We start from the raw sequence: 20,179 nt of genomic DNA on the forward strand, positions 1-20,179 counted from the left end.
AATGAGTGGTGCGACTTCTGAAAAGTTCAGTCAGCAGTGAATAGCATACAAGATAGTGACAGGTCACGTACACACCAATAAAGACGCTTCCTTTGCACGTGGTGGCTTTTGAGTCAATATTTGTGGAACATTAATTGACCAGGAACATTAAACAGCTACAACAGAGAAGTCGCTCACATAATGCTCCATAGAAAGGGATTAGTAATAAATACAGGATACTGCAGACAAAGGAGGCCAGACTTTATCCTCCAACTTCCACCACTTACTTAGCTGTGTGACCTTAGGCAGGTTACTTCTCTTCTCTGGGCTTCAAATTTCTTCACCTTTAAAATAACAGTAATACCTGCCTCATAGGTTGGTTGTAAGGATTGAATGAGATATTGCATTTAAATTCAGGGTTAGCTCAGTTCCTGACTCACAGTAAACACTCAATAAATGGTGAGTTTTACTAGTTATTTTACAGACTAATGGACTTAAGAAGGGAAGACAAAAAGGGATTTTCTGAAATGCACTTGCCTACAGGCTAAAATCACCAACTACTTAGAAATCACCTTGCAGTAGTTTCAATCCCCAAGCTGAAAGAAAGAATGCCTCACTCAGGTACCCGACTGGGATTTTGAATAGTTTTGTTCTAACTGGAAAAATCAATGAGACATGGAAGATATTAGTCACTGACTAAGAGGATATCTGATGTCAATAGAATCTTAGACCAAATTGACAAGAATAATATAGCCACTGTCACCAGTTAGCTTAAGCAAACCTGAAACATAAAACAGAATCTCACATGCCTAAGCCATCGACTTGACAGCTAAACTCGTGACAGCGAAATGCATTCATATCATAGTACCAGCATGTGATCTAGACCAGCCCATACCATCATCTCATTGACAGATGAGAAAACTGAGGCTTGGTCGAGGTCACCTGAGCAATTAGAGGCAAGCAATGTGTAAGCTGGGGCCAGACCCAAGTCTTGATTGCTAGCCCAGGGCTCTTTTCCTTAGGCTAAGCTACCTCCTGCACATACTATAACAAAAGAAAAGATAGGGTAGCTAATGGTTTCCCATCACCTATACTTTGTACTGATGTGTATGTTTACTGTTTTTCCACAGACTAAGAGGAAGGGAGCTGACTGTATTGAACACCAACTGTATACTGTTGGGGCTTTGTTTGCATTAAATTCTCATCACACACCTACAGTAATAAAAGCTAGCATTGATTGAGTACTTATTGTATGCCAGGCACTGTTGTAGAGACTTTACATGTACTTTTACAAGATACCCAGCCACGGAGGTACACCAGAGGCTGAATCCAGCCTCTACTTACCAAGCCCTGAAATGGGCCCACATCAGCTCTGTGGCAGGAGTGCCTCTTCGTGTAATTCATCTGCCCTAAGAAACACCCTTTCCATGTGTACCTGATGGCAAGCATGGATGTGTGCTGGAAGTCTGTGACATCTCAACAAGTGAATGGCTGGTCCTATTGCCATTCACTTGTTGAGATGTCACAGTTAGTTAGTGGTAGAGGCAGGATACGCCAAGTGCTCTGACCGTTATCCCTCTATGGCTGCCTGAGAGGCAGCCTCAGATAGACTCTAATATTACATACACCTTGAGGACAGAATTTTTGACCACCTTGTCCACTGACGTAGCCCCAGTATCTAGAGCAGTGTCAGCACACACAGGCAGTCAGTAAATTTTGTTGACTGATCGGCCCCCATTTTACAGATCAGAAAATTGAGTGTCAAAGAGGCTAAATGACTCACTTAAGGTCACACAGGTAGTAGGAGATATACTTGAGATTTAAATGCAAATCGCTCTTGATTCTACAGCCCTTGTTCTTTCCACAGTAACATTCTGTCATTCTCAAGCATTTGTTGAGTTCATTGAACTCTAATTATGTGCTCAGGAATATAGGGCTACAAAGAATAATACGATTTAGCTCCTGCTCTCAAGAAACTGAGATTCTAACGGTCTGCAAAAATCATATTCCTTGAGTTCCTCAATCAAAGCAAGTCTAAATGGTATAAGCTCATTTTAAGCCAAGAGTGCCTGTTCTATCTCCCAAACCCCAAATTCTAAAAGTGGCCTGCCATGGTCCATTGTCCTGGTCTATTTCCTTCTATACACCATTGGCTAGTTGTAAAACACTGTTGCAGGGAGAATAAATGAAATCTGTGCAAACTTGGGATAGCCAAATGCCCATCCTAACTTCTCTAATTCTTTTGAAGTGATGTCCACAGGAGAGTGTTTGTATGTCCATCCACGCCCTCTTGCTTTCACCCCCATCTAAGAGTTTACCAAAAAATTCGATACTGAAGTTAGAAAAGTGTCAGGGAAAGTTGTAACAATTCTGTTCTGATGGGGAGCCTTAATTCAGGGTTTACTCCATTTTCCTTTATGGTTTTGTTATCTATACTATTTAGGAGGCAGGAGGTGGTTAGAAGAGAGGGGTGGTTTAAAACAGATATCTCTAAATTCATTAATTGAATTCCACAGGACTGTGTGAGCAATCTCTTAATAATCCTACATCAATACAAGAGAAGATGTAACTAGTTCACTTAGTATAATTATAGGGCAGCTTTCTGCCAGGTTTTAAAGATAGACTTTGATTACTTTGATTTTTTTTTTTTTTTTTTTTGATTTTTTTTTTTCCTCCCTCTGTGTATAGGGAGCGGCTCGGTCTCCTGGGATACTGGCCAGAGCTAAGTGGGGGCCAACTGGAGAGAGGCACCAAGATTTAGTTCCTGTTTTCGTGTGTTCAGACTGCTGGGAGCACAAATACCTTACCAAAATGGTCCCCTGTAGAAAACTCGGGGCCTAGAACTAGTGTCTAAATCCTGCCATCTTTAAATGAGAGAAGAATTGGCAAAGCCATGGCCCTCGTAAGATTATGGCAAGACGTACAGCAAAAAGCTTCAGATTTTGCACTAGAACAATGGTTCCCAAAGTATGATCCCGAGACCAGCAGCACGAGCATCACTGGGAACTATTTAGAAATGCAAATTACTGAATCCCACCCAAAACACGAATAAGAAATTCTGGGGTGGGGCTCAGAAATCTATGTTTCAACAAGCCACCCAGGGAAATCTGATGGACCCTAAAATTTGAGAACCACTTCTCTGGGGACATGATGTGATGTTGAAAAGCATTATCCTACTGGCTTTGTTTAGGAGACAAGAGTTCTAACTTTCAATGGAACTCAGCCTAGGTAGATGCAAACATTAAGACCTTTGGAGTTGAGCCAAGCAAGTTTCAAATCTGAGCTCTGCCACTACCAGCCTTCTATAAGCTACTTAACTACTTTAAGCATCAGTGTGCTGGTAAATGTTTGACCAACAGCTCTCCGGGGGGAATGTAGTTTGCTGATTCCCATGGTGTAAATACTGCCATCACAACTAATTTCAAACTACCAATATGATGGCCGGCCCGCTCAAAAAGAATTTGTGAAAATTTAGCAATCAGCTCTCATAAACCCATGTGAGCTGGTGCCAGCACACCACTGTTTGTAAGACTCAGTTTTCTCATCTGCCAAGTGGATGCATAATCGTATTTACCTCATAGGGTTGTTGGAATGTTGAAGTGAGAAAATAATGAGAGTGGACATTTATTGAGCAATTATATGTGCCAGGCACTTCATATGCATTATCTCATTGACTTTTCATACCCACGAGATAGGTACTATTCTTCCTTCCATTTTCTATATGAGGAAACTGAGCTGAAGTAACTAGTCCAAGGTCACAAATAGCAAGTGGGAGAATCTGAGTTTGACCCCAGAGCCCAGGAGTGAAAGACATAGACCTCTTAGCATAATGCTTGACACATGGTGTTGTTCAGTAACTGGCAGCAAATATTGTGATAGAAATGGACTTTCTAAACGCCTCTCCGCTTTGGAAGTAGGGATCACCAGTTCATGCTGAATGAAACTCCTCCGTCGTAAAAATATGTATTTTCTTCTGGGAGGAAGGGCCAGTGTTTTCGTCCATTTGGGCTATTATAGTAACAAAATACCATAGACTGGGTGGCTTATAAACAACAGAAACTTATTTCTCACAGTTTGGAGACTAGAAGTCCAAGATTAAGGCACCAGCATGGTCACTCACATTCTGGTGAGAGCCCCTTCCTGGTTCATAGCTGGTGACTTCCCACTGTGTCCTCACAGGGCAGAAGGGGCTAGGGAGCTCGGGGCGGGGGGTGGGGGGGGTCTTTTTCATAAAAACACTAATCCCATTTAGGAGGGCTCCACCCTCATGACCTAAGCACCTGACTAAGGCCTCACCTCCTAATACCCTCATCTTTGGGATTAGGATTTCAACATATGAATTTGGGGGACACACAACATTCAGACCATAGTGGCCAGGTTGCCTGTTAATTATTAATGGAACAGATGATAAGAGTCTATAGCTAATCAACAGCCATGAATGACACAGCAACTCTGACTCATTTGAGGGGAGTTGTAAGTTCCTCCCCTCCCCAGGTCAACTTGGTATATGCTTTTTTCAGGCTTTAACAATTAGCTCTGTGCTTATACACCAGTATATGTAAATACTCATATACCTATGTGTAGTTTCTTATTGGGTCATACCACACATATCTTTTTGCAATTTACTTTCTTTTTAACCTAAGACTATATTATGGACATCTTTCTGGTGGCAGTCCACACTGATCTATCTCATTCTTTTTAAATCTGCTTAGCATTCCATAGGAGTTGCATACCATCGCTTATCTAACCAATCCATGACCAAGGGACATTTGGGCTATTTCTAATTCTTCACCATTATAAACAACCCTGCACTTCATAATCTTTTACATAGATTTTTTCATATATGTGTAGGAAAAATTCCTAGAACCAGGATTCCTGAATCAAAAGGAAGACATAGTTTAACTCTTGATCAAAGTGCCTAAACTGCCTTCCCAATATGAAATTTTAAGCTCCCAACATTTAAGAAGGAAAATGCCTGTTTGCCCATCTCTCACCATCATTGGCATTCCTCTGATGATTTTTTAAAACTATTTATTATGAAAATTTCTAAATATAATAAATAGATAATATAATAATAATGAACAACTGTGTACCAATCACTTGGCTGCCAAAATTATCAACATAATCTTATTTCATCTGCCTCCCACTCACTTTCTCCCCTTACTAGGTTAAATTTAGAAAAAGCTAAAGTCTTCCTCTTTTATCTGTAAACAACTCAATGTGTACCTTTAAAAGATAAGGACTCTTTTTTTCTAACGTAGCCTCAATACAATATCACATCTAAAAATTCCTTGATATCATCAAATATCCAATTAGTGTTCAAATTTCCCCAATTGTCTCATAATTTTTTAATAATTGGTTTGTTTGAATCAAGAACCACCAAGTTCCACATATTGCATTTGGTTAGTACACCTCTTAAGTCTCTAGGTTTCTCACACACTAACACTCACTCACTCACTTCTTCTTCTTTTTTTCCATGCTATTGCATTTGTCTTAGTTTCTTATTTTCTGAATTGTTCTTATTTCATCCCTGTTGTGTCATTTAATACGTTCTTCAGTCCTCTGTATTGATAATTAGATCTAGAGCTGTGTTGTCCAATATAGTAGCCACGAGCCCCATGTGGCTATTTGACTTCAAATTAAAATTAATTAAAAATTAATAAAATTTAAAATCTGATTCTTTATTCACATTATTCACATGGCAAGGGCTCAGTAACTGCTGGGGCTAGTGGTTGCTGTATTCAACAATACAGAATAGCACATTTCCATCACCCCACAAAGTTCTATAGGGCTGACTACTTCTAGAGGCATAATCAGATCCTCTGATGATTGGCAGATTATAGTTTTCTCATATATACTCGAGAGCAAAGATGAACACCCTGAAGTTTGTATTACTAGGCAGGCTCAGGTAAAATAGGGAAGTAACTAACATATGCCAGACTCTTCTCCTGCCTGTTTTAAGTGGCAGCTGCCTGTGTTTACAGAAGATGATTAGATGTTTGTAATAAATGCCTCAGGTATGTCAGAGATTCTGTGGTGCCAAAAGGTCAGCAGGTCCCCACCATGGAAGCAGCCTTGATCCTTTTCTACCTCCTCAGAGGGAAAATGAGGGAATGAATGCTGATTCATAAGGCTTTGTCTTACAATTATTACAGGACACGCTGCTTCCAGAGTATTCCTAAACACCCCACCTTTGCTGAAGCTTCAGGTGCTTCTGGCTGGAGCCTTCTTCCTGACTGTGTCTTTGTCTTGGCATGTGTGTAATGAGCACATTTCATAGCACACCAAACAGGTTTCTCAGCTTGCTGCTGCAACACTTTGCAGAGCCCAGAGGGGCCATGGTGAGGCCGGGGAGGTAAGCAGCTGCTACTGACAATGAGTGGTCTGGCCGGCTGCACGTGCTAGCAAGGGCCTCAGCAGGTTCCTGGGAAGACCTCAGCCAAGCTATGAGGAAGTAGACTCTTCGGGGTCCTGACAGGAGACAGTAGAGAGAAACAGAGATTACTGAATTTGAAGATTAGGAGACCATCATTCATGGATTCATTCATTCTGAAAATATTCATTGGGCCGGACACTCTGTTTGACGCCAGGATCAGTAGTGAGCTGGATAAAAGTTTGTGCCCTCACCAAGTTTCCAATCTGCTAGAGGAAGCAGATCAATCAAAAGCCACTTCAACAGCATTTGACAAATAACCATGATGGAGGTGCCAGAGAGCTTCATAAAAGCACACAGGCGGGATCCCTGACCCTGACGTGGACACTAAGGGACATAATGTTTAAGCTGAGACCTAAAAGACAAGTAGCAGTGGGGCAGGAGAGGGGAGGGTGAAATGCAGAAAGAATCTTCTGGGAAGAACTTAAGAAGTGAGTGCATGAGGCATTGGCACTACAAAAAGATGTGCGCTTTCGCTGCACTGGGCAGCGTGGGGGGAGTCGGCCAGTCAAGAGCGGAGAGATAGGAACCCCATAAACCCCAGCTGTGTGAGCTGAGGCCAGTCCTATCTTCCTGTGCCTCGGTTTCTTCCTCTACTAAATACGCATAATAATTCTTACCATGCAGTGTTGCGGTCAGAGCCCAGCGACATAACAGACGCAAAAGGATCTTACAAACCACATCCTAAACTCCCAGTTGTAGAAAGACAGTGGTGGTAGTCTGGAACAGTCTTTCACCTCTGCGGCAAGTGTGAGTTACACAAGGAGCTAGCTGTGTACTGGTGTTAGACCCACTGCTGCTGGCTCAGGAAAGGCATATGTCTTATGTCTTCCCACCTCCATATTCAGTGACATCAGCTTGATAGCCAAGGTAGGAGTATTTGACACGGAAATTGACACAAATCAGAACTCCCTACCCCCAGCTGGCTTACCAGCGCACCACTGGGTGAGGGCAACAGTAATGAGACGGGGAGGAACCCTGGGGCAGCAGTTACCAAGGAATGTCCACCCACAACAAAACATATTTTTGAAAGAGTGACCCTATCGCTTTTTCTACCATGTGAAACGGGCCCACCCAAAGCCAGCCCTTAGGGAAGAGAACAGGAGGATCACTCCTTCATGCCAAGCCATTCCCAGACTTGCCCGAGGAGTATCAGTGGCACCCAGGTCATAGAAATGAGATTGGAGCCTCTCAGATCAACAGCTGCTGAGAGCTGCTTTCTTTGGCTCGTGTGGCCAGCGATAAATTGGATTTCAATGTTCTGAATAGGCGGAAAAAGATATCTCCTTGCTCCCTTCTGCTCCCTTCCTGGATCTACCAGCTGGCACTTTTTGTCACTCGTCATGGCTGCCTGCAGTGAAGATTATACACTTGATGAAGAGGACATGTGGGAAAGAAAAAGTCTTCAACAGTAGGCGTCTTCTAGGCGGGTAGCCTTTGGAAAAACTGGGATATGGACATAGCTCAAAGCACACTTTAAAGAATGGGGATTTTTTAAAGGGTGACTTGGAAAAAATTCTCTTTTTATCTGTGGCTAGCAAGCCTGGATACTCCCCAAATCCTGGAAAAATAACTAGCTAGGCCATGTTAAAATTTTATGTCAGGAGCAGAGATGGCAAAATATCAAAGTTGAAATTGGGTTTAAGTGGCATGGTATGGTTTAATATTCATTCATTCATTCATTCGTTCGTTCAACAAATACTTATTGAGTGCTTACCAGATTCAGCTACAGGGGTGTCCAGACTGCAGCCAGCAATCCATTTTTAATTGGCCCGCAGCAAATTCCAAACATATATTTAGTTTACTGAAATAAACCAGGTGACGCAATACGTACTTCACCTCGAGTGAGTGGCCTGGCTGTTTGTGTATTTTACCACATATGGCCCTTGGTGAAAAACATTGAAAAAAGTTTGGACACCCCTGAGCTAGAATGTAAGTCCCATAAAGGCAGAGACTGTGTCTGTCTTATGTATTATAGGCATTCAGTACATTTTCATTGAATGAATGAGTGGATGGCATCGCTTTGCCAGGTGTTAAGAGTATAAAGATGAGCAAATCATAGGCTGTGCTGCTACAGAGCTCAGATCCGTGGACAGGCAAACAAGTAAACCAGTAATTACAACACAAGGTGGTAAGTACTGTGGTAGGGGAAGTATGACGTCCAATGACTCACAGAAAAGGAGACCCAACTCGGCCTTGGCGGAGGAGACAATAAAGGTTTTCTGAAGACAAAGATGCAGAAGACATAGAGGCAGTGCCAAGGGTATTGGCTCCTATCTGGATACGATCATATGGAAATAAAAAACAGTGCACATGCCCTGCAATAGCTCATGTTCCTAGGAGGACTAGTGACTCTATCTCAGAGAGAAAAAATGATTGCAAATAACTGCTGAAACACTTCTAGATAACTCAGCTTAATCGCAGGAGACGGTTTCCATTTCTCAAAGACTTTCAGAGGATTTCCCTAAACTCAGACTTCCTACTTGAAATAAATGACCCTAGTGGAACAGATGACATGTGGGTCTCCAGCATCTTTCTGATGTACAGACACTCACTCCTAATGTGTGGTCCAGCTCTCTAGGCAAGCAAAGTACTTTTTCTCCAAGGTCGCTATCTGTTCCTTTGGGTATAAATGAGAGGAATGCTCTGAATTTCGATTTGAAAGAGGCAAATTGCAGATTTGCAGAAGGTCCTGGGGTGAACATGCTGACATCAAGGGCAACTGAACTGAGAGGGAAGAATTCCAACTTCCCGGGGCTTGCTGTTTTCAACAAGGGTCATGCAGATTATTCCCTTTGATATCACCAAATTAAAGTGCAAATAGGTGTAAACATACACACACACATACACGCGCGCACACAAACACACACACACACACAGGTCTTAAAGGTTGGAGACAAATTAAGAAGTGATCCATTGGAAATCAAGATATAACTTTTGAACAGTAGAGTACAAGCTCACCACTTTAGCTCTCCTCTCCAAAGTCATGTTCTCCAAGGATCTGGGAGCATTCACAGTCCCCTTGTTCCTCACCACAGCAGCCTGTCCTGCTGGTGGCACCGGTACCTCACCAGCAATTCTAAGGAGTACCATATACACAGAGAGAATAGTATAACAAATCACCTTCTACCCATGACTCAAATTTCAACAGTCATCTACATTTTGCCAACTGATTTCATCTATTTATTTGTTGAGCATTCCACTAAGTACTCTATGTGATTTATCTCCTTATTTCTGTAGCATTTTAAAGATACTCCTAGAACATTGATCATTCACCTTAACATCCTATTGCCTTTAGAGTTGGAAGGAATGATAAAAAAAAAATCACCTCTTTGCAGTTGAGTAAACTGTGGCCCAGAGAGGTTCAGAGCCTCACTCAAGGACACAAGTTTCCAGCTGTATAACACATCTAGGGGGCAACTCAATCCCCCAGACCAGATGGCCCCTTATCAGAAACATTCTCCTGTTTTCCTGAGTCATGTGGTCATTAGTCATTCCTCCTTCAGCTCGAGAAATTTCAGATGAAGGTGAAAGAGAGAAACAACTTGGGAGAGAAAGCCAATGACCATGTAACCAAAGCTTTTTTTTCCCCAAAGCCAAGGAAGGTGATGGGAGTGGGAGGGTTATTTGGCTCATCTTTCCTCTCTCTGCATGGTAAATTTGGCTCACTTTCTCAGACCGTGTGGGAAAAGACTTATGCACCAGGTGCCACACCTATAGGGAACATTCACTCTGGAAATGCTGGTCATGGAAGGGGGCAGAATGGCCCCCCAGGATGAGTGAGATAGCTCTTCCCCTTGTCCTCCAGGCTCCCGCGTACCTCCAGCCTTTTCTCACAGGTGCCCTGTGCCCTCCTGGAGGAAGAGATGGCAATGGAAGTGCTTGGGTTTCCTGGAGAATTCAGTGCTATCCCAATGAACAGCTCTGGGACCTGGCACCCAGTCCATTTCAGAAGTAATCCCAAGCTACATATGAAGAACCAGTTTATGTTAGGAGCCAGGGATATGGCCATGAACATGTCTGGGATTACCTTCTGAGGTGGGGTAATGAGATCACCCCAAAGCAATCTCAGAGAAATGTTTGGAAGGAAAAATGAGAGCATACTAATGGTGGCCCCTAAAGGGGGCTGCTGATTGGGAGTCTTCCTCTGCCCACTGGCAAACTCCTGCTTCCGTCATTATTTTCCTGCTATCAGACCCCTGATAATCCAAGAAGGAGGCAGGAGGGACCAAGGAAAGAAAGCTGGTGTGTCCGGGATGCTTGACTGATACTTGATTAAGAGAGGAAGGAAGGAATGCCATGCCCACTGACTCAAAGTGTCAGGAGGGAGACAAAGAAGGAACACGGAGAGCTGTGATGTCCCAGCTCTCTCCCTAGGGCTGGAAGAAGAGCGGTGTGAGAGAAAAGACAGAGGGAAGGAGAAATAGAGAGCTACATGACAAAAGTCACAGAACAGAATGGACTTTTAGATGTAGATATAGGGCCAATAATGGAACCTTCTTTACATCAGTTCCCTTCCCATCTCTCAGTGTCTTTCATCTATCTCCCTATTCTTTTCCTCCATAAAACTTACTCGAACTTATATTTATATATTTATCTATTTATTTATAACTTCAATCTGTCTTTCCCCAACTACACAATGCCTGGCATAGTTGGAACTCAAAAAAATTTATTGGGACCGGCCCGGTGGCGCAGGTGGTTGGAGCTTCATGCTCCTAACTCCAAAGGCTGCCGTTTTGATTCCCACATGGGCCAGTGGGCTCTCAACCACAAGGTTCAATTCTCAACCACAAAGTTTCCCTCCCACAAGGGATGGTGGGCTGTGCCCCCTGCAACTTACAATAGCAATTGGACCTGGACCTGAGCTGCGCCCTCAACAACTGAGATTGAAAGGACAACAACTTGACTTGGAAAAAGTTCTGGAATTATACACTGTTCCCCAACAAAGTCCTGTTCCCCTTCCCCCCATCCCGAAAAAATTTACCGAAAGAAAGCATGAATAACAAATAGGGCTGAAAAAGTCAGGCCAGAAGATGTAACCACAAATTCATTACTCCCCTCTCCTCTTTTGGAAAAAATCTCTAATCATCCTTATTTACTGAACACAGATTTTTTGCTGAGCATTCTACTAAGTACTCTATGTGATTTATCTCCTTAGTCCTTTCAACAAACCCATGAAGAAGTGTGTTCAGATGTCCCCAAGACCCCCCTCAGATTCTGTGATTCACTAGAAGGGCTCACAGAACTCAGCAAAACTGTTCTACTCAGTTACGGTTTATACAGTGAAAGGACACAGACTAAAGTCAGAAATGGGAAAGGTACCCTAGGGCAGAGTCCAGGAGAGGCCAGGCACAAGCTTCCAGTTGTGCTCTCCCAGAGGAGTTGTGCAGACAGCACTGATTTCACCCAGCAACAGTTGTGACAACACACATGAAGCACTGCCAGCCAAGGAAGTGCATCAGAGACTTGATGTGCTGGGGCTTTTATCGGGGGTCAGTCAGGTAGGCAGCCCCTCCAGAAGTCAAGGTTCCAGTGCCTGACCCAAGCCCACCACCATAAATCACAGTGTTAGCTTAGGCCATCTGGTATGTCCCAAGGTCCCAGATTGACACAGAGTCTCTCTGATTAGGTGAGTGGTTCCAAGGGCTTAGACGTTATCTCCCAGAACAAGGGCCAAAACTTTCATTCGGATATGCAGGATTTGCAGAGCCCAGACTTGCTGAGAATGCTGCAGATGGAAGTATTAGTATCAGCCCCAACTTATGGATGATTCAAAATAAGAGTCAGGAAGGCCGAGTGATTTGGCCAAAGTTGCAAAAGCCAGCACGCAAACCAACATCCTACTTGACTCTACCATCTGTGTCCTTTTGTACCCTCGTATCCCCCCCCCGAACAAGTAAATTTCTCTACGAAGAAAAGAAAGGCACAGAGACTGTGTCATAAGCCTGGCCTCCAATCTGAATGCCCACATTCAGGGATTTCCACTTAGGAAGACCACAGTGCCTTCTGGTGATCTCAGCTCCCAAGCAGCAGACGCTCTGGGCTTTGTCAAGCGACCAGGTCTGATCCTGTTGAGTGAGTGCTGGGGAGCTCTCCCTCCTCACCAGTGATGGGACAACATGTGCCCAAGGGCCAGCCAGCACTTTCTAATGCCCCCAACAAATCTGCTCCGAAAGGATTACGTGGTGAGGGAGGGAGGCCGGGCTAAGCAGACACTAGGAAGTTAGGATCCGGGACAGGTAGTTGACCCTTAGTCTCACCAATAGAGGAAATCGCAGGGGAAGTCACATTTCTCTTGCCCAGCTTTCCCAAGGCCTGTTCTGCTAATCCTGCAAAGTGCTCCGATGCAAATACAAAATCACCTTAACAGGGTACACCTTCTGAGAAGCCAGTCTGCAAAGAAACCTGTGTCACTTTGTTTAACTCAGTAGTCCCTGAGCTTGTTTGAGTATTGAACACTTTTTGAGTGTGTATACCGCCAAATGATTAAAACTCAGGGCAATTTGGAAAATACGATCAAACTCTTTTTTATTTCCCAGCTTGTGCCAATAGATCTGCTTTCCAATCATTATTATCAGTCTTATTTATTAACCTTGCGTGCATGCTTTTCCTCCGGGAATGGTAATTCCTGGCTGTTTCTTGATTAATTCACGAATCCATTCATCCATCAAGCATTTATCAAACACCTGCTGGTGTCCAGGGCTCAGAGACAGAGATACAGAGGTGCTTCAGACACAAATCCTGAATTCTCCAGCAGAGAATTTATAGCCTGGTGAATGATAACTTGAGCCAAAGGCCAGGATATTTTTTTCTTGGCCCCATTCTGCAGTGATGGGTGATCTCATGACCAGCTCAGGGAAGCAAGCAGTTAGCTCAGCATGTTGATTTTGGCCCCACCTGATGCCAGGAGTAGAGAGAGTCAGGCCAACTCCTTTCTAAATGAGTGGGAAGTGTCACTAGAGCATGGTGAAGAGCTGGTCACATAAGAGCAGGTGGAGCTCACACCCTACGCTCAGCTTTTCCCCTTGTGTGCAGCACCGAGGTGGTTGTGCTCCACATGGGCTCCTTTTGTCTTACCCTGTTATCAGTCCAAGTGCCTCCTTCATTCTTTTCAAATTGGAACTAAGCTCCGGGCTCACTGGCAGATAGACCTGCTCCTGTTTCTGAATTCTACTATTTGAATATTCCATTGTTAGGCAGTTCTGCTGTAATATGTATTCGTCAGGACTTGTTCAGTTTCAAGTGTCAGAAAATAACTCCAAATAGTTATTTTCGTAAACAATATGCTGGGGATATGATCTCATTTACCTGAGTAGCCTTCTGGCTCAGCTGGATTTAGGTGTTCAATTTTGTCATCATGGCTCTGTCTGCCTAGTTCCCTATTTATCTCATTGTATCTCTATTTCTGCTGCCTTCTGCAGCGTCAGTCAGCAAAGTGTGTCTGCTGGTGGGGTAGTATCACCCCTGGTCATCCAAGGCTTACCACCTCAAAGCTCACAATCCAAAAGTAAGAAAGACTCTCTTCTTGGCATCTATGTATCAAACTTCAAAGAAGATTCCAATTGGCCCTGTTTGGGGCCCATGCTTGACCTGGACCAAGCGCTATGCCAGGGGGATGTAGGTACTCTAACTGGCCGGCCTGGGCCACACACCTGTGTGTGTGGTGTGTCCGGAGTGAATGACATGCCCATCAGAAGATGGAGAGCAGGTTCCTCAGAGAAGAGATGCTTGCCATAATTTTACTGCTAACATTCATAATTACTCCAACAACACTGTACTACTCGTGTCCCCACATGCCCCCGTTTCCCTGTTTCTGGGTTCTATGCGTTACCCTCCATCAGAAACAGGGCCCTCGTGGCTTTCAGATCCTCCTTGACATGACATATCAATAGAAGAATTACAGGAGCATAGAATTCTTGAGGCTTTTGAATCTCAGAAAAAGAAAGCTTTATAGGCACGCACAAGCTTCCGCTGGATTATCTGTCTGGAAAACACCAGGAAAAAAGTTTTTAATGGCCTGGCTGTGAGACCTCCACACCCACTTTATCCCCATTCCCCCTCCCACCTGTACCTGGGAAAACAGTTATGGGTGATGACCGCTGTGACCAACAAGACAGCAGTGATAGCTGATGTGGCACTTGGAGGCACTTTCCCTTCAGAGAATCAGCCAGCTGAGTCTCTCCAGGTGCTTAACTTATGCATGAGGGCCCTGCAGTTCAATAATTCATGCTAATGCAGCCAGCAGCAAGCAAATTGCATTCACACTCTATTCAGATTTTGATTACAAAACAGAGCCCCAAATGAGTTTTATGATGGAAAAATGTACTTAGGTGACTTCAGCTGGATGAAAGAAAATGAGGGTGCTTTGAGGTCAAATGAGCCTAAGTCAGTCTTGGGGCTGTCATACTCTGGCTGTGTGACCTTGCACGGTGACATGGAGCATCTCAGAACTTCTGTTTTTTCATCAATAAAATGGGGCAATATCACCTACATCATCGGCTTTTGAGATCATTTTCTATGACTTGTCAGAACCACAGTGAATGTTAATTTCCTTCCTCTCTTCAGACTCTCTCTCTCTCTTTCCATCTCTCTCCCACCTCCCCAACCCCACCCCCTTTTCCCTTCCTCCCTCTCTACAGTATAGAAGCCAATATTTCCTGTAGGTATGAATGTAGAACTGAGCATCCGGGGAGGGATTATCCAAAATGAAGAGAAAAGAAGGTGAAAAGAGTCTTCATGTTAAAAATAGAATTTACCATTCACTTTCACAATACTGAAGGAAGATGGACAAAAGATGACTCTTTTGGGGGGTGGGGGAAGTAAATACATGTATTGATACCCATTTTATATAGTTCAACGAAATAATCTATGAAGATAAAAGCATTGTTCTTTTAGATATCACCATGATCCATGCCATCAGTTTCCTGCAGGAAGCACTCCAAGTCACACAGTGAGGTTTACAGACCTCAATATATGTGTTTCATTAAACAGTGGCACTTATGTACTCAAGTGGTCCAGTGGCTTTGGAATATATGACTACTGGGCACGTGGAGTAAAACAAAATGGTCACGGCATGTAAAGTACATCATAGAGAATATAGTCAATAATGTTGCAACAACTATGTAGAGTGCCAGGTGGGTACTAAACTAATCGGGGTATCACTGCATACATGATATGAATGTCTCACCACTATGCTGTGCACCTGAAACTAATATAAGATAATATTAATGTCAACCGTAACTGACAAAAATAAATAAATTTTAAAAAGAAAAATATTTTTTAAATAATGTGTAAGTTTAAATCATTGGAAAGAGTATCAACCATCAAGCAAAAGGAACAATTATGAATTAATTGCGAAGAATTCTGCAGTTGACACTTGGTGTCAGAATACTGAAGAGCCTATGTGTTTAACAACACATGTTGTGCCATGGGCTCTCTCCAACCCCCAGTGGACAGTCCACCAGTGCCCTAGGGTCATTTATGTTTGATAAAAGTTTGGCACTATCTCACGATTTCAAAGTTAATGCATCTTCAAAGAGATTTAAGCATGTAGTGCAATTTTAGTTTTATATACGTGCTCAGTAGTCATGAAAGTATGTAAGCCACTTGTACTGGGTGTCTTCCAGAAAAGAAAAGAAAAGAAAAGAAAAGAGAAGGGAAGGGAAGGGAAGGGAAGGGAAGGGAAGGGAAGGGAAGGGAAGGGAAGGGAAGGGAAGGGAAGGGAAGGGAAGGGAAGGGAAGGGAAGGGAAAGAAAAAAGCATTTCAGCCAAAACCTACATCAAAATTTCGTTGCTCCCATGTTAGCTAGAATAAGACATAACTCAGATCAGGAGGCATCAAACTTGGATACTGGGAGCGCTTGATAAAAATGCAGCTACTTGAATTGCAATCCAAGAGATCCTAGTCAAATAGGTCAGGGATGGGGTCCAGGAATCTGCATTTTTAATATCTCCCAGGATTCTGAAACAGTTGGACCACAGACTTCATTTTGAGAAACACTGGATGACTGGTTAAGTACTTAGGCTGGGGATAGACAGACCTGAGTTCAAATCCTAACTCTACCACTTTCTAGCTTCATGAATTTGGGCAATTTTCAAGCTCTCTGATACCCAGTTTTCTAATCACAGTTTATTGTGAGAATTAAGTAAATACAAGTATATTGTGGCATGGTTAGCACAGTGCCTGGCACATAGGAAGAAACACTCAATAAATATTAGCTGTTGGTATTATCATTATTATGCAGTCAAAAGGGCTTTAATTCTTTTTTCTTAATTTTTTCATTTTCGTTTCTTTTCCTTTTACAAATCTAAAATAACAGTCCATTGAGCAAAATGCAAGTTTATTTAGCTTTCAGCCAAAAATCTGGAAGTAAAGTATGGAAGACTGGTCTAGCAGCTCTGCAACCCATACTGCTTCCTTTTCTTGTTAGGTATGACCCTCATCCTCATTATTCAGGATGGCAGCTAGAGCTCCAGCAATCACGTCTGCATTCCACAAATTAAAATGGAGGAAAGGAAAAGGGTCTCTTTCAGTAAAGACACTTTCTAAAAGTTACTTATACCCCACTGGCCAGAACTTAGTTGCCAGGGAAGCTAGAAAATGTGACTAGTGTTTTAGGTGGTCACGTACCCAGAAAAATGGGATTTATATTTACAAGGGCAAATTGGAGTGAAGAAATATAGAAGGACAACTTTTGTTCCCTGATATACCCAACCCTAGAAGTTTAGCAGATTCAAATCGTTCCCCCAAAATCTTCTGCTCTCATCCTGCATCTATCTACCCGCTTAGTCCTCAGGTTAGGAGCATCTTCTCCAAAATCGTAGTGGCATCATTTGCTGATCCTACTCAGCCTGGCTTATTTTTTTCCTAAGTTACTCCCATACTTTTCACTTCTCATCCCCCCCAGTTTCATTCGCTTTATTTTTACTATCCAATTTTAACAGGAAACACAATTATTTCATTGTAGAATAGAAAACACTGCTAAGCACTTAGGGAAACTTTTTTTTTAATATTCAAAAATCTCACCTCTTAGAAGTAATCGCGCTTAAAATGTTGGTGTATAGCCATCTAGCATTTTCCTCAGGTAAACATATATGTATGTGTCTATAGTGAAAGCCTGTTTTAACTGTTTTAACATCTTCTATTATACATAGCAATATATTATGAATAACTCTCAATGGTATTAAATATAGATCAGTGCCATCAATTTTAATGACTGCAGGGTATTCTATTGTATGGGTGTATCATAATTTATTCAACCAATTCTGTTTATCTGCTACACTGTACCAAACCTCCTAGCACACGTTTGCTTACCTGTCCACCACACTCGGAGGATGAGCTGTGTTCCTGTGGTTTTCTAACTCCCCAGGCTCTCCTTACTGTATCCAGGGACCAGCAGAAAAGCACTGCTCCACCATCTCATCAGCAGTATGATGCTGTTTAGGTCCTGTCTCTACCCCTAAGCTGCTTAAAAATTCTTTTCAAAAGAATTGCAGACACAGAACTTTCTTGAAGAACTGAATTAATGCCTTCTTCGACCCCCTTACGAGTAGCAAGACTGCCCCCAGGAGAGGGGACTGTTTCACCCCAGTGCAGAGAAAAGCACAAAATAAAACACAATCCCCATGACACTGATAGGTTTTCTATTAAACCTGCATTATCAGAAGCTTCCGTTGGCCACACTTACTTCAAACAGGACCAGAGTGAGGCTGTTTCTGTGTGGAGACACCAGGTTCAATTAAAAAAAAGAAATGCATTGAATGAAATAATTATTTGGACAGACAACTGATTTGACAAATGACTATTCTTTAGCTGATTTTTTTAAATTGATGATTGATTTCTGACTCATTGTTTCTTTGTCTCAGGTGTTCTTCCTAATGATTCAAACATTTGTGAGGCTTAGGACCAATTATATTGTATCACTCTCATAGAACACTTTCTGTTTTCAAGGAGTTTTCACCTCAGTTTTCTTCCCATCGATATTGAACAATAGGTAGAACTGATATCATTAGCCCTCCATTGTAGATGATGTTAATAAGAAATGTCATTTATTGAGCACATACTTTGTACCAAGCAATGTGCTAAAAGTATTATAAGTACTTATTCCTCACAACTACCCTAATGAGGTGGGTATTCTATTATTACCCCTACTGTATAAGTGAATACAGTTTAAGAAAGATTACGTAACTTGACCCAGTTGTCTGAGAAACAGACATGGGGTCACAAAAGGGAAAAGAGGTGGAGCTAGAATTCAAAACCAGGGTTCAGGCCCCAGAAAGCATCACTGACTCACTCAAGTTCGCATAGTTAGGGAGTCAAGTCCAAAACCTGGTTCTCTGCATAGTGATTAAGAACAGGAGCTCTAAAATCAGGTGGCCTGAGTGCAGTTCTCATATCTGCCATTTCCCACTGTGTCACCTGAGGCAAGTTACTAAACCACTCTGGTCACCCCACTTAGAAATGGGGCTAATTAGAGTGTCTGTCTCAAAGATATCATCCACAGATCACATTATTCTACTATATAATTCTGCATACAATTCATCACCTCATTCTACTCATTGACAACACTCTGTTTTGTTGTAAACATTGCATTCGATGTTTACAGATCCACGAGATGACCCACGTACAGCACTCAGCGCCTAGGAAGTGCTCAGTAGTTAATTATTAATATGCTTCCTTCTGTCCCTCCTGCCTCTAAGCTAAGCACCTGTTTCACTGCTCTGTCCTACCACAGGTGCCTCGCGCCAAGGCCTTATGCAACTACCGAGGGCAGAATCCCGGTGACCTGAGGTTTAATAAGGGAGATGTCATCCTCCTCCGGAGACAGCTGGACGAGAACTGGTACCAGGGGGAGATCAATGGCATCAGTGGATTCTTCCCCACCAGCTCTGTGGAAGTCATCAAGCAGCTGCCCCAGCCGCCCCCACTCTGCCGGGCCCTCTACAACTTCGACCTCCGAGACAAGGACAAGAATGACAACCAGGACTGCCTGACCTTCCTCAAGGTGAGATTCTGGGCAACCTCCAGAGTCACCAGTGACCACATAGTCTGTGGCGGAACCTGGAGTTGTTTGCTTAATATTAGATGATTTTTTTAATTATATATATTTTATATGGAAATGCATATAGGTATATATATGTGTGTAAGATGCATGTACAATTCAAACTACATAGACATGAAGTCACTAGAGAACTCTACAGGTTGATAGAAATAACAGTTTGATAGAAATCCTTCACCTTTTCTATTGCAATTACAAAAAGAGACATTTAAACCTTCATTTATTCGTTCTGCAATCGCTTTAGAGCACCTGTTCTTTGCAGGCATTAGGGATACAGCATGAACAAGTCACAGTTTCCGCCCTCAGACAGAGTAGTGGGAGAAAGAGACACGTGGACAGGAAAATACACTACAGCTCTTCCCTCCCTATCACGTAAGGGTGTTCTTACTGACCAAGCTCTCATCACTAATTCTTCGCATTTACGACAGTCTACTCTCTTGTAAACAGTGCATTCAAAACACTCCAAACACACATCATAACAGAATTCCACCTTTATACATAAATAACCTCTTACAAGATATATTTTCCAAGGACGTTAATGACACTAAGATTTTTCACCTCTTTTTTTTTTATTGGATGATTCTTCACCATATGCAAGTAAGAACACTTCTACTTAAGTCTAGACTACTTTAATTCCATGTTTAATTCAGTATTTATTGTTCTTTAAACATTCAAATTTTCTGGTAGAAACCAAAGTTGCGGTGAGTTT

At 42.6% G+C, this 20,179-nt stretch overlaps 1 protein-coding gene across 1 annotated transcript in view; it reads left to right on the forward strand.

Annotated features, from left to right (window-relative positions):
* SH3RF2 (SH3 domain containing ring finger 2) overlaps positions 1-20,179 on the forward strand; it is a 113,034-nt gene that overhangs the window by 27,307 nt on the left and 65,548 nt on the right. Inside the window, exon 3 of the mRNA XM_019739097.3 lies at positions 19,147-19,416. Within this exon, the coding sequence (XP_019594656.2) occupies positions 19,147-19,416 (270 nt within the window). The remainder of the gene's footprint in view (positions 1-19,146; positions 19,417-20,179) is intronic.

The sequence above is a fragment of the Rhinolophus sinicus genome, chromosome 5, assembly GCF_057876585.1.
Source record: "Rhinolophus sinicus isolate RSI-liver-muscle chromosome 5, RSI-T2T, whole genome shotgun sequence".
NCBI classification, from domain to species: domain Eukaryota; kingdom Metazoa; phylum Chordata; class Mammalia; order Chiroptera; family Rhinolophidae; genus Rhinolophus; species Rhinolophus sinicus.